Source organism: Quercus robur, chromosome 2, assembly GCF_932294415.1.
Source record: "Quercus robur chromosome 2, dhQueRobu3.1, whole genome shotgun sequence".
Classification (NCBI taxonomy): domain Eukaryota; kingdom Viridiplantae; phylum Streptophyta; class Magnoliopsida; order Fagales; family Fagaceae; genus Quercus; species Quercus robur.
In genome coordinates, this window is record NC_065535.1 from 14,187,562 (window position 1) to 14,200,991 (window position 13,430).

Sequence of the window (13,430 nt, forward strand, 5' to 3'; positions counted from 1 at the left end):
TCACTCCTATACTGAGTGCTATAGTCAACCTAGTTAAGTATGCCTCATACTCAGCTGCATTATTAGAGCATGAGAAACCAAGCTTGAAAGACAGGGGCATGATATCCCCATTTTCACAGCTTAGTACAATTCCTACCCCATTTGAAGTTGCTGTAGCTGACCCGTCAAACCTCATGGTCCATTTCTTCCCTGGGATCTCCATCACTGCTACCTCACCAGGGATTTCTTCGCTCAGTGGGCCTTCTTCCTTTCCTGGGAATTGAGCTAGCAAATCTGCTATGGCCTGGTTCTTGACAGCCTTGGGAGTTCTTATACCTATATCATATTGTGAGAGCAACACTAGCCATTGTGCTATTCTTCCCGTGAGAAGGGGCTGGTGCAGGAGTGCTTTTATGGGGTGGGACTTGGTTACCAAGAGGATTTGGTGAGCTGAGAAGTACCTCTTCAACCTTTGGGATGCATAAACGATTACTAGGCAGGCTTTCTCTATTCTGGGGTACCTGGTCTCGGTATCCTTGAGTGTTCTGCTTACATAATATATGGGCTGCTCATTTCCTTGGTCATCTTCTTGTGCCAGTAAAGCTCCTATTGCCTGAGAGTTTGATGCTAAGTATAGCAACAGAGGTCGCCCACGTACTGGTGCCTGGAGGGTGGGCAGATGGTTCATAATGCCCTGAATTCTTTGAAAAGCTTCCTGCTGCTCTGTTCCCCAGGTAAATTCATTTCCCTTTTTCAATAGTTTGGATAGGCCTGCTGTAGCTGAGGCTAAACCAGGCACAAACCTCCTGATATAGGAGACCCTTCCCAGGAAGCTTTTGAGTTCCCTAACAGTAGTTGGTCTTCTCATCGTGGCAATAGCTGTGGCCTTGGCTGGGTCCACGCTTATGCCTTTGTGATGTACCAGGAAAACAAGGAACTTTCCAGCAGACACTCCAAAGGCGCACTTCATGGGGTTCATACGTAACTTGTATTTCCTGCATCTTTCAAAGACTTGCTCAAGTACTTGGAAATGTCATGTTCTGGTTTTTGACTTGACCACAATATCGTCTACATAATCTTCCATCTCCTCATGCATCATGTCATGGAAAATGGCTATCATGGTCCGTTGATACGTAGCCCCCGCATTTTTGAGGCCAAAGGGCATTACAGTGTAGTAAAAGTTCCCAATCGGAGTTCTGAATGCCGTCTTCTCTGCATCTTTGGCTGCCATGCGGATTTGGTTGTATCCACTGTACCCATCCATAAACGAGAACATTGAGTTTCCTGCAGCTGAATCTACAAGGAGGTCGATATTGGGCAAGGGGAACTCATCTTTAGGACATGCCTTGTTCAGGTTGCGAAAGTCTACACAGCAGCGGATTTGACCATTTTTCTTCTTCACAGGTACAATGTTGGAAAGCCATTTTGGGTGTTGGATGGGTTTGATAAAACCAGCTGTTAGTAATTTCTTGACCTCTTGGACTATTTGAGCTTCTACCTCAGTGTGGAAGACCCTAGCTGGTTGGACTACTGGCCTCATCCCCGGGTCCACATTAAGAGAATGGACTACCAACTTCGGGTCTAGACCAGGCATCTCATCATAGGTCCATGCAAACACATCTCTGTATTTTTGAAGTAAAGTTACCAGTTGTTCTCTTTCTTGAGCCACCAATTGACTGCTAATGAAAACAGGTTTTCGGGATCCTGGTTCTGTTCCCAAGTCTACTTCCTTTAGTTCTTCCTCAGGCTAAATCTGGGCCTCCTTAACTGGTTCTTTTGGGATTTCTTCTTGGGCCATCATGCAGCTTGGTGGTCCGGGACCTTCCTGCACAATGCATTCGGGTCCCGCGCACCTTCACAAACGATAAATTAGCCTTCCCCCAGGTTCCCGCACCACCACACATTCTCAGGATCCTGAAGAGCTGGGCTCCCTCTTTTGTCTTTTTCTTTCTAAAAGGTTTATCAGGTCACGAGTGCCCCTTCCTCCTTCTTCTTCTTCTAGGATAGGTGCCCCCGGGGTGGGGTTCTCATCATCTGGCTCCAACTCATCATAAAACATCGTTTCTGCAAAGTTCACTTCTCCCTGGCTGAAAGGATTATGATTGGCAGGGATCCTTATGGGCCTCCCATTCAGTCTCCCTTTAATGCATTGATGGAATGTGGATGGAATAAGGCGATGTTTATGAAGCCACGGGCGTCCCAGCAACACGTGATAAGAAACTTCTGCATTGATCACATGAAACCTTGTCAAAGCTACTATTGGCCCTACCCTTAAGGCTAGTTGCACGTATCCTTCTGTTGATTCCACCGATCCTCCAAATCCTGTTATTTCCATGGGGGCCCCCAGGATCCTTCTGTCAACTAAGCCAACAGCTTCCAGGGTACTTAAGGCAATGAGGTTGAGTGATGCCCCCGTATCCACCAGTGCTCTTCTGACTTGAACACCGTTTATGGTGGCCATGAGATAAAGGGGTCTACGGTGGTCTGGGTGCTCAATCTCCATGTCTTCATCAGTGAAGGTTATTGCATTGGTTGTTTCTAGGAAAGCTCGACTAGCATGTGACTCAGCTGTAAAGCATTCCATCCCTGAATCTGCTGCTATGCTCATGAGAGACTCTGTGGCCACCCTTCTTGCTTCTGGTCCGAATCCTAATTGATTGAATAGTGACCTGAACTTAGGATTCTTCTGGAGGGTTCTGACTGTGCTCGGGTGGAAGGATCCTTCAGATTCTCCTGCTTCTGCCGGGTTCCCATGTATTACTACTGCTACCACCCCTTTTCCTTTGTGGTTAGGCAAGGGGTTCCTCTGCACTTCTGGCTCCTTCTGAGTGAGTTCTAAGGTTCCTTCTCTCAACTTTTTGTGGAAGAGCCTGCAAAGGGTCCAGCAGTCCTTAGTGGAGTGCTTCACATAATTATGGATTCTGCAAAATAAAGGATTCTTCCTTTCTTCTTCGGTTGGTGGCCTGGACACAGTGAATGGCCTGACAACCCCATCTCCAATCCATTTGTCTAGGACATGGCTTAACTCTTCAGCTGTGCATGGGATCACCGGTGGTTCCTCAAACACCTTCCCATCTGGTCTCTTCCTTTTCTCTCCTGCTGATGCTGTCATAGCTTAGGACGCGGACAGCCTTTTTGTTCTCATGGTTTGCGCCGTCCTTCTGGTTCTCTGTAGCAGGTCAGCAAACTGTGTGATACATAAATTTTCAAGGTTGAGTCTGTAATCAAAAAGCATGTTGGCTATACAGGTTTCCACGAGCTCCTTTTCTTCATGGTCTCCATAGCAGTCTAGGGACACATCTTCGAATCTTTTAATAAATTGAATTGGATCTTCTCCAGGTCTCTGCCTCACCATTTGCAGGTTCTGGAAAGTGATTTTGTCTTCACCAGGGTAATATTTGGCGCAGAATTTTTCCATCATCTCATCCCAGGTCTTGATGGACCCGGGTCTCAGCGTGGTGTACCAAGTGTATGCCCTATCCACTAAGGATTTGGCAAATTCCCTTAGACATAATTCTTTGTCTCCTGCATAGGGGCCCATAGTGTGGACAAACCTGCTCACATGTTCCACGGCACTTCCATTCCTCCCATCGAAAGGATGGAACTTTGGGGGTTCGTATCCCTTAGGATATGGTTTGCCAAGAAGTTCTGGAGGGAACGGGGGATCCCGAGAGAATTGCTTGGGGATCCCTGAGAGTTTTTCCCTTTCTTGCTCCAGGAGGGCATTGACGTCTGCCAGTGTCAAGTATTGAGGGTTGGCTCTTCCTCCCACTACTGACCCTCCTTCCGGCTGTGTCCCATCTTGGTGGCCAGTAGGGGGAATATTGTCTCTGATTTCCTGTGTCCTGCCTTCTTTGAGAAGACGAACTTCTTGCTCCAGATCCTTTAACATTGTTGTCATCCTGGCCATTAGGTCTGGTTCCTGCCTTGCGTGTCTTTGTTCTGACACAACCTCCTGTTCCACCAAGGGTATCCCACCTCCTTACCTGGAGACTTCCTCGTTTTCTCCTACAGGCTCAGAGGCCGTAGGTGGCACATTAGTTCCTTTGCTGTTTCTTTGTCTTGGAGGCATTCTCTGTGAAGGGATTGTTTCTTCCTTCTTCTTTGCCCAGTCCCCAGTGGAGTCGCCAAAATGTGAGAGTGTCTTTTTCGGGATACTCAGGCCCAAGGATCCCGAGCCTGAATGAAAAGGAAAGGATTTGGCGGACCGGGCCTTGACTCACCGCAGCTAACAAGCTGTTTAAGAATCAAGTGAATGCAGAGAATACTCCTGACAACATACAGAAAAAATGACAAACAAGGATATCGAAAAGTGCCAAAAATTAACAACGTAAGTTCAGGAAGAAAAAAAAAAGGATTAGCAAGACGATAAAAAAAGAGTGCTGTGGGGATCCTGGGAATTATGAAACAGTATTTCATTAAGACATTATCTGTTTGATTACAGAAAGCTCACTAGGACGTGATACAAGGTCCAATCAAGCTCAAAAATTGCAGCCTTGAATGACTATTTCAGCCTTCAAAACTTGCGAAGTTTGATTCTCGTTGAATCCGAGTATGTGCCATAGTGGCCTTTACAGGATATCGGGAAGCAGTATTCGTTTTCCCTTAGTATTTTCTTTCTGCATAGATTTTCTGATAGTTTTTCCTAGAGAATCTCTTTTTTCTTGTGTTTCTTTCTTTTTTTCTCGCTGCCTTCTTCACAACCCATCCCCTCCTTTTATAGTGGAGTTTTCTGGGCGTCCCGGGGAACCATTGGTTCCCCTGTTTTGTTCTTTTGCAAACAGAGCATGCTCTGTCTCCATCGCCTCAGTAAGTCCCTTTTCCGTTTTCTCTCATTCTTTCCTTCTCTTGGTTCTGATTCCTTCGAAAGCTTTTGGTTGGCCATCCTCTTTGGGACGTGCTGAGGTATGCCCTTCTCGGCATCCCCATTTCTGGCGTCTTCCTCTTTTCCCTTTCTTTCCTTTTTGGGCGAAATCCTGTTCTGTCATTTTTGAAAGTCATTTGTTATCATTCTTCTTCCCTGTCCTGGTTCCCCGAGGTCCTTTTCTGTCTGTGCCATTGAGAGGTCGCTCGCGTCTTTTATTTCTTGTTTTTCTTCTTCTGTCTTCTTTCTATCGATTTGTCCCAATCTTCCTTTTTATTTGTGCTTGAAGGGATCTGCGCTTATTGAGGATCCTTGCTTCTTTACACTCTGCCGTGGTTTCTTTTTTGGACACTTCTTCCTTTTCTGGGCTCCAGGATCCTCTGGGCCTTCCTTTTATTCCCCCATGAGTCATCCGTATCTATTGCTTTGGGCTTAGCATGAATTTTTTCTTTTGGGCTTGACTTGTTCTTCTGTTTTGGGCTTATTTTATTATGGCCCTTTCTTTTTCAGACCTCAACAAAACTCAAACTCATAAAAAATCCACATGTTATCTTATCATTAGAAGGGTCAAAAAAGTCTAATCAAGCAGTCTAAATAAACCTTTTAAACACTATTTAATAAATTTTAAATATTAATAAGCACTTTTAGACTAAATCAAAATTTTAAAATTCAAAACGAATCGGCCAATTGAATCTATACGATCGTCCATCAATCACTAGACATGTCTGATCATATTAAAAAAAAAAAAATATATATATATATATATATATATTTGAGAACCAACTAAAATCGAGAACCTGGTTGGATTGAAATTGAAGGATTAGTTCTCACAAATCTGACAAAGCCAAATGCTACTCAGCACCATCGTTCAACATCTCCATTTATCATCTTCATTAATGATTCTAATTTCTAACTACCACAAACAAAATCTTCCTTGCCACTCACCAAGAATCTGTTTGACGTTGCCAAAGCAGTTGCTCAACTTTATAATCTCTCATTTCTCTTATTGGTTCCCTCTTTGAATTTTCTCTCTACTTTCTTTCTTTTCTATAATTTATGGATAAAATTCGGATGAAAAAAAAAAAAAAAGGAATGAGAAAAAAGAAAAAGAAATAAGAAATATAATTTAATATTTAATATTGTGGTAGTATTCCGCGTCTTTTATAGGTGAGTAATGTAGGGACACGATTTTTAACGACCCAAGGTTGACGTTGGGCTCGTGTGTAAAGGGCCCGAACAATATGATTTGTAGAGAGTGGGTTTGGAAAGGCCTGCCTTTGGGCGCTGGGTTTCGGTCTGGTCCCGGTTTCATGAGCAATCATACAAAGATAGGTTTGGACTGTATAGCTGAGCCTTGCATCAATGTAGTTTGAAAGGTTTGACTCCTCGGAATTAGTCCGAGGAGCATTACATTCTCTCCATTCCTCCTTTTTCTTCCTCCTTTCTCCGGGGGCCTTCCCTCCTCCCCTTCTTTCTCCTCTTTTTTTCCATTTTATACTAGTATTCGATTTCCCTTCTTCATCTACGTGTCAGTTTCTCCTTGTTTGGGGCAGTTACTCGTCCTATCAATCTTCACGTCAGAGTGGTTGGGAAAAGCTGGATAGCATGGTATGGGGTATGGATTTGTCAGGTGCTGGGCTCCACGTTATGGTGTTGGCAGCTTTCTAGCTTGTACTGCTCTTGTACTGCGTTTGTCCTTTTCTTCAAGCGTTTTGTGAGCCGTTGAGCGTGAGGTTGTCCTCGGCTATATTATTGGGCCATCAAGGGGTTCTCCTCATACCTCCTCGGCTTGGGCTTTGGGCCATTAATGTGAAGTGGGCCGGGATTCCAAATTTCAGGCCCCACAAGTAATTATTAAATACTTCATGAGTAATATTTCTTCATCTTATTTAATAGTGGGTTCCGTTAATTAAATTTAGACTAAAATTTTTTTTGGCATTTGAATTTTTATGTTATTTTCATTTTGGCACTTCACATTTTAGAATTTATATTTTGGCCCATCATGTTTGAATCAATTTTCTTATTGGCCTAACCCTCTATTTCTGTTAGTAATCTAACAATCCATAATTTGTTTTTGCTACCTACAACAATAAAAATTTTGCGTTCCACAACATTTTAGAGTTAGCATTTCATGAAATAGTTAAATATAGAGGGACATAATGGTCTAATAACTAATGAAAAATATACTATATGGCCAAATGAAAATAAAATTAAATATGAATGGTCAAATTAAAAGTTTTGACATGTAAATGAAAACAATCATAAACTTTACGTGTTAAAACCCTACTTTAGTCTTAAATCTATGGTTGGAGCCTCCATTAATGTGAGACTACTATTGGATATTGAATAATTTTCCTTTTTAAGAATCCATTAATATAGTGCAAATTATATTTATGAAACATTAATTTCATCACATTAGCATTTATTTATGGCCAATTAATTAATATCCATATTAAAGCTAATATAATAAAAATTCATTATGATTTTAATTATATATATATATATATATATATATATTTTATACAAGATAAAAATTTCACTCTAATATAATTTAAGTGTATATGTATATAAAACTCTATCTCGGAAACTAAAACTCCAGCCTTTACCCCCACACCCTACAAATACTAATACTTGTGGAGTGGTGCGCGGTGGTAAATCCATTTTCAAATGAAAACCTTTGGGCAATGCCACATTAATTTCTTGTACAAATGACATGGTATTTTTTTTAATTTATTTGATATGGACATCGTAATTGATCTATGGGTCAGCTTACAATTTCACTGTTATAGCGAACAAGTAAAAAAAAAAAAAAAAAAGACGATAAATATGAAACTGCAAAAGCATCATACTAGTTCTATTAACGGGTTTTAGAGCACCTAGTTATCATCATCCAGTTTTGTTCGATCTACGATGAATAAAATATTGTAGCTTAGATTTCTCAAAATTTAGTGAATTTACCCATCAATTGTGAGTCATATTTATTATATAATTATATATCAAATATTTTTATGAAAAATTAGCATTACTAAAAAAAGAAAAAGAACTACACTTCTAACTTTGAGTTTCTCAAAAAAAAAAAAAAAACTTTTTGAGTCTCCAACAACAAATCAATACCAAAACTACTTAGGGATTGTTTGGTATTAATATTCAAACAACAATTTTCAGTATTTAAACAATAATAACAATTTACTGAACAACGATACTAAAAATTTCCCACCAAACAAGCCCTTATCCATATAATACAAGTCATTTGCATCTAAAAAAATTAAAACTAAAAGAAAAAACTAAATTATTAACAAATATGTTTTAAGGTTTTCAAAATTGTTTAAAGTTTACAGAGTCACATCACAAGTGTGCAGAGTCACAGGTATTGTCTAACGTGATCATCATGAATCCAAAAAATCCAAAACAAAACAATCCCAAAGGTCGCTAGAAAGCCCTAATATTCTTCTAGTATTATCATTTGTATTTTTAAAAATACATGTGAAAAATAAAATGTGTACAAATACATTTAATACAGTTTAAAAACCTGTTCACCAAATACATTTAATTTACGGATGAAAAATAAATATATATTTATAATACTTCAAAAATACACAATAATTTCCCCCAAACTAAAAACATAAATCAAATACCCCATAAATCACTTAGACATTTCCATCTAGCCCGAGTATATTAAAGTGGCCTGAGACCCATATGAGAGAAAAAATATTTGATCTAGAATTGTAGGGCTTTACCCCTGAGGGAGCCCTTCCAGAAATTCTCGAAGGCCTGGGCTGAACCCAGGCCTAAGAGGGGGTTTGGAAATAGTTTTCAACCAGCAATAGACGCGTCTCGGTTAGAACCTCACGGACTGCGTCATTGCCCCAAGCGCAAAGATGGTTGGTTATGTCTCACCCATCTAATTTTATAGTCCTCAGTTACCTCCGCTACCTAATCTATTAGCGATGTGGGATTCTAGTTCTCACCTCAAACCATGCTGGTTCTGACTTTTGAGTACCCCTTCACAAAAACGTGGCCTGAAAGTGAAAAAAGGCTCAGTGGGATGTTTAGGAAGAACCGTAACGTTCTCATCAAACATCCTTTTGGATCTGAATGATTTATTTGAATGATGGGCGATGGTAAAAGCAGCTCTCTCCTACATTTCTCATTGCCCTTTGGTTCTATACAAACTCTTCACACACAGAAAAATCCACAACGCTCTTTTCCCTCAAGAACCACTCGTTTCCGCTCTCATTCTTGTTTTAAACTCTTGCTCTTCTATTTCATACTGCCGGGCAATTCATGCCCGCGTAATCAAATCTGTGGATTATAGCGATGGGTTTATTGGTGATCAGTTGGTGTCTAAGTACGTTAAATTTGGAGGTGCAGAAGATGCACAGAAGTTGTTTGATGAAATGCCGCACAAGGATGTGGTCTCCTGGAATTCTTTAATTTCTGGGTTCTCGCAAATGGGGTGTATTGGTAAATGCCTAAGTACACTTTTTAGGATGAAATTTGAGATGGGAATGAAACCTAATGAGGTCACACTTTTATCTGTAATCAGTGCCTGTACTGATTTTGTAGTACTAGATGTAGGCAAGTACATTCATGGGTATGCACTGAAGTTAGGAATATTGTTGGAAACTAAGGTTGGCAACTCTCTCGTTAGTATGTATGGGAAGTCCGGGTATTTAGATGCAGCTTGTCGATTATTTGAGGCAATGCCTATTAGGAATATTGTTTCATGGAATTCAATGGTTATGATTTATAAACAAAATGGGTTTGCGGAGGAGGCGGTTAGTTGTTTTAGTTTGATGAGAATGGCTGGAGTTGAGCCTGATGAAGGTACTATTGTGGTCTTGCTTCAGGCTTGTGAAGATTTAGGTGTAGGAAAACTAGCAGAGGGCGTTCATGGTTTAATCCTTTGTTATGGTATCAATGCAAATGGAAGAATTTTGACTGTGCTTTCGAATTTGTATGCAAAGTTGGGGAGATTAGACACATCATGGAAGGTTTTCAGAGAGATGCTTAGTCCGGACAGAGTAGCTTGGACAGCCATGCTTGCTGGCTACGCTGTGCACGGGCATGGAAAGAAAGCAATGGAGATCTTTGAAAGCATGATTAAGGAAGGCTTGGAGCCTGATCATGTTACCTTCACACATCTGTTAAATGCTTGTAGCCATTCAGGGTTTGTCAAGGAGGGAAAGTATTACTTCAAGATCATGTCTGAAGTATATGGAATTGTACCCAGATTGGATCACTATTCATGCATGGTTGATCTTCTTGGTCGCTCTGGTCTTCTGAATGATGCTTATGAGCTGATTATACACATGCCAATGGAACCTAATTCTGGTGTCTGGGGAGCCCTCCTTGGTGCTTGTCGGGTTTATGGTAACATTGAGCTGGGAAAAGAAGTTGCAGAGCGACTAATTGCTTTAGACCCGTCAGATCCCAGAAACTATATCATGCTTTCAAATATTTATTGTGCTGCTGGTCTATGGAGAGATGCTTCACAGGTGAGGACTTTGATGAAGGATAGAGGTCTCATCAGAACATCTGGATGCAGTTTTGTTGAACATGGAAACAAAATCCATCGCTTTGTAGCTGGTGATCGATCTCACCCTGAGTGGGAGAAGATATATGTAAAGTTGGAAGAACTGATCGAAAAGGTTCGGAGGGCTGGATTTGTGTCTAAAACTGAATTTGTTCTACATGATGTTGAAGAGGAGATTAAAGAGGATATGATCAATAAACACAGTGAGAAGCTAGCCATTGCATTTGGGCTTTTGGTGACCAATGCAGGCATGCCGTTAATTATAACAAAGAATCTTAGAATATGCGGTGACTGTCACAGCACTGCAAAGTTCATATCACTGGTTGAGAAGCGTACTATCATAATACGAGATCCAAAGCGATTTCACCACTTTGACAATGGACTCTGCTCTTGTGGTGACTATTGGTGATACTCTCCTTTATTGCATGATTTACAAATTACATCGTGACTGTCGTGTAACGATCACTGAAATGCACAAAACTTTTGTCTATGACAAGTATTGCTTGGCTATATATACACGAAATCAAATTTTTTACAATGATTACATTTTAATTGGATTAAAATTAGAAGATGCTAGCTACCAGTCCAGGCTAATGATTTAACAAAATAGAATAGCCCAAATAGAACTAAATTTGATTTTCCTTTTCTTGACAGTGCCCTAGATGCATATGTTGAAAGGAATGAGCAATGCCAAATAGATGGCACAAGATTCTGTTGGTATTCGTTTACATCTTCATGTGAAGGAAGTGGCTCAAATGCACTGGGTAACTGATCCTAAAGAATAACTGTGTTGGGTGACATTGAAGGTCATTTGAAAAATATGGCAAAAATGTCTTTCAGATGGGACATAAAACTAACAGGTTTCCTCCTCCCTAGCCAGAGGAAGGCTTGGGTGGCTACTCTTTCTGACGGTAACAACAATTTCTATTGCAAACAAGCATTATTCAGTGCTGTGTTTACACTTGATCTGTAGGTCTATCCCAAAACTCCGTCCACCATCTTGCTCAGCAAGTCAAACTTAAAATTGAGCTCCAAATGCGCAAGGCAATCATCCTCCGTCACCTCAATTTCATGCACCCCTAATTCCTCCAAGAAAATTGTAACTACATGATGAGCGGTTATTTCAAACAGTGCTTCCACTTTGGTTGTCACCTTATTATTCTCTGCTTGTCGTTGAATCTTCAAATCCTTCTCCAGTGACAACCAAGTGTGGTACCCTGTTCTGTTTTCCATCCATCTCGATTAATTAGCATGTTGTCATTGAATCTTCCCACTACGTAGAGCAGGTAAGGCCCAAACAAGATACCTATGCACAAGTTTAATTGTGTGTTTGTGTAACGGTCAGGTGACCAAAATATATTGAAGTTCATGTAGGATTAATCCTAACCTTTACATACATATTTAAGGTTCTTTGTAAGTTGTAACATATACAGCTGCTAAGGGCTTTTTCTATGAACATAAGGCCGTCAAGCGGAATCTTCTATCCTTTTTTCTCTCTCTCTCTTGTGCTTCTCCACATATGTTTTATATTTTCTTTCTTTAGATTTAAACAGACTGGACCCAAGTTAAATCTCCTTCGATCTAACTTCTCTTGCTTATGAAATGGGCATTAATGTGAATTTCTGAATCAGACACTTAGCAATACGCCTTGTCCTTGTGTCCATGAAAGTAAAACACCACATCATCTCTTGGTGTGGGTGAGTGTGTTTCAAACTTTTTTTTTCTCTTTCTCTGTTGCTTGTCCTACATTGATTAGGAGTGGACCACCTTCAATGAATTTTAGGGTCCGTTTGATTGGGTGAAACAGACAAAATGGAAAATAAAGAAGAGAAAACTAATTTTATGGGTGTTTGATTGGAGAGAAGTAAAGGATGAAAAATTGTTAGGGCCCAGGTGTTTTCTCCCTTGGCCCACAAATATTTTATCACTTCAATTTGGAGAGAAAATAAAAGAAAGAAGAATAGTTGCAATCAATGACTGAATTATCCTCCTCTCCTCATTTTATGTGTTGGGATATTAATAACTTCTTCTTCTTTTTTTCTTTTTTCCTGAGCATGAATGCGTGATTGACCCTTTTTTTTTTTTGTGCGTGATACAACATACAAGTTGTTGTCTTTTGTTTCTCTCCTTTCTTTTTTCTTTTTTTGGTTTAACTAGACGTAATTTTTTAAAAAAAATGGCATGATTTTTCTTTTTTCAATAAATTTGGGTGATTGCCTTTTTTTGTCACTTTTTTGTTATAATTGGGCATTATTTTTAATAAGAGCATATGAGTAAATTTATACAAAATCATCTTTTCCATCCCTCCACTTTTTCACCCCAACCAAACACAAATTAGGGAAATTAAAATCTCTTCTATTCTCCTACTTTTCTATCCATTCCTTATTTTCTATCCTTTCACCTTTCCACTCCTTCAACCAAACAGAATCTTAAGGGTTCGTTTGGTTAAAAGAATAGAAAAGTGAGAGGATAGAAAATTAGTGGGAGGATAGAAAAGATTTGGTTTTCCCTCATGTGTGTTTGGTTGGAGAGATGAAAAACTCTTTTATTTGGTTGAAAAGAAAAGTGGGAAGATTGAAAATGTAGTTTATGTAAATTACTATTATGTCCTTATTACATAATATATAAGAAATTGATTTATTTATACTCATTAAATAATATAAAAATTAACACAAATACATATAAATTTATATTATTTTTCTTTATTATTATATATAATATAAAATTTATGGGCAACAAAAATTGTACTATGCGTTAACTTTGTTGAGAAGACATTCTCAAAAAAAAAAATGAGGACAAGGCAAAAAAAAAAAAAGAACAAAAAAAAAAGAGAAGATGAATATCGTACGAACTTATACTTGAACTTGGGCTGGAAAAGACAATAAAAACAAAAAATTAACAAGAAAACAATAGATTAATACAACAGAATGTGGAATAGAATGTGGACAAGGCAAAAAAAAAAAAAAAAAAAAAAAAAAAAAAAAAAAAAAAAAATAGAAGAAGAGAAGCTGAGTTCACTGTTGCTGTGAAGAGGCTAATGAGACAAGGATT

The 13,430-nt window shown here is 39.4% G+C and overlaps 1 protein-coding gene and 1 non-coding gene across 2 annotated transcripts; one reads left to right on the forward strand and one right to left on the reverse strand.

Annotated features, from left to right (window-relative positions):
- Positions 1 to 8,572: 8,572 nt before the first annotated feature.
- On the reverse strand, positions 8,573 to 8,723 carry LOC126716261 (U4 spliceosomal RNA). The gene has a single exon (XR_007652069.1). It is a non-coding gene; the product is annotated as a U4 spliceosomal RNA (small nuclear RNA).
- Positions 8,575 to 11,862, forward strand: LOC126712507 (pentatricopeptide repeat-containing protein At5g40410, mitochondrial). Its single transcript, XM_050411849.1, has one exon. The coding sequence runs from the start codon at positions 8,962 to 8,964 to the stop codon at positions 10,786 to 10,788; it is 1,827 nt and encodes a 608-aa protein (XP_050267806.1). The 5' UTR covers positions 8,575 to 8,961; the 3' UTR covers positions 10,789 to 11,862.
- The last annotated feature ends 1,568 nt before the right edge of the window (positions 11,863 to 13,430 follow it).

Coding starts and splice junctions, on each gene's coding strand:
- LOC126712507 (XM_050411849.1), top strand. CDS start 8,962: ATGGTAAAAGCAGCTCTCTCCTACATTTCTCATTGCCCTTTGGTTCTA.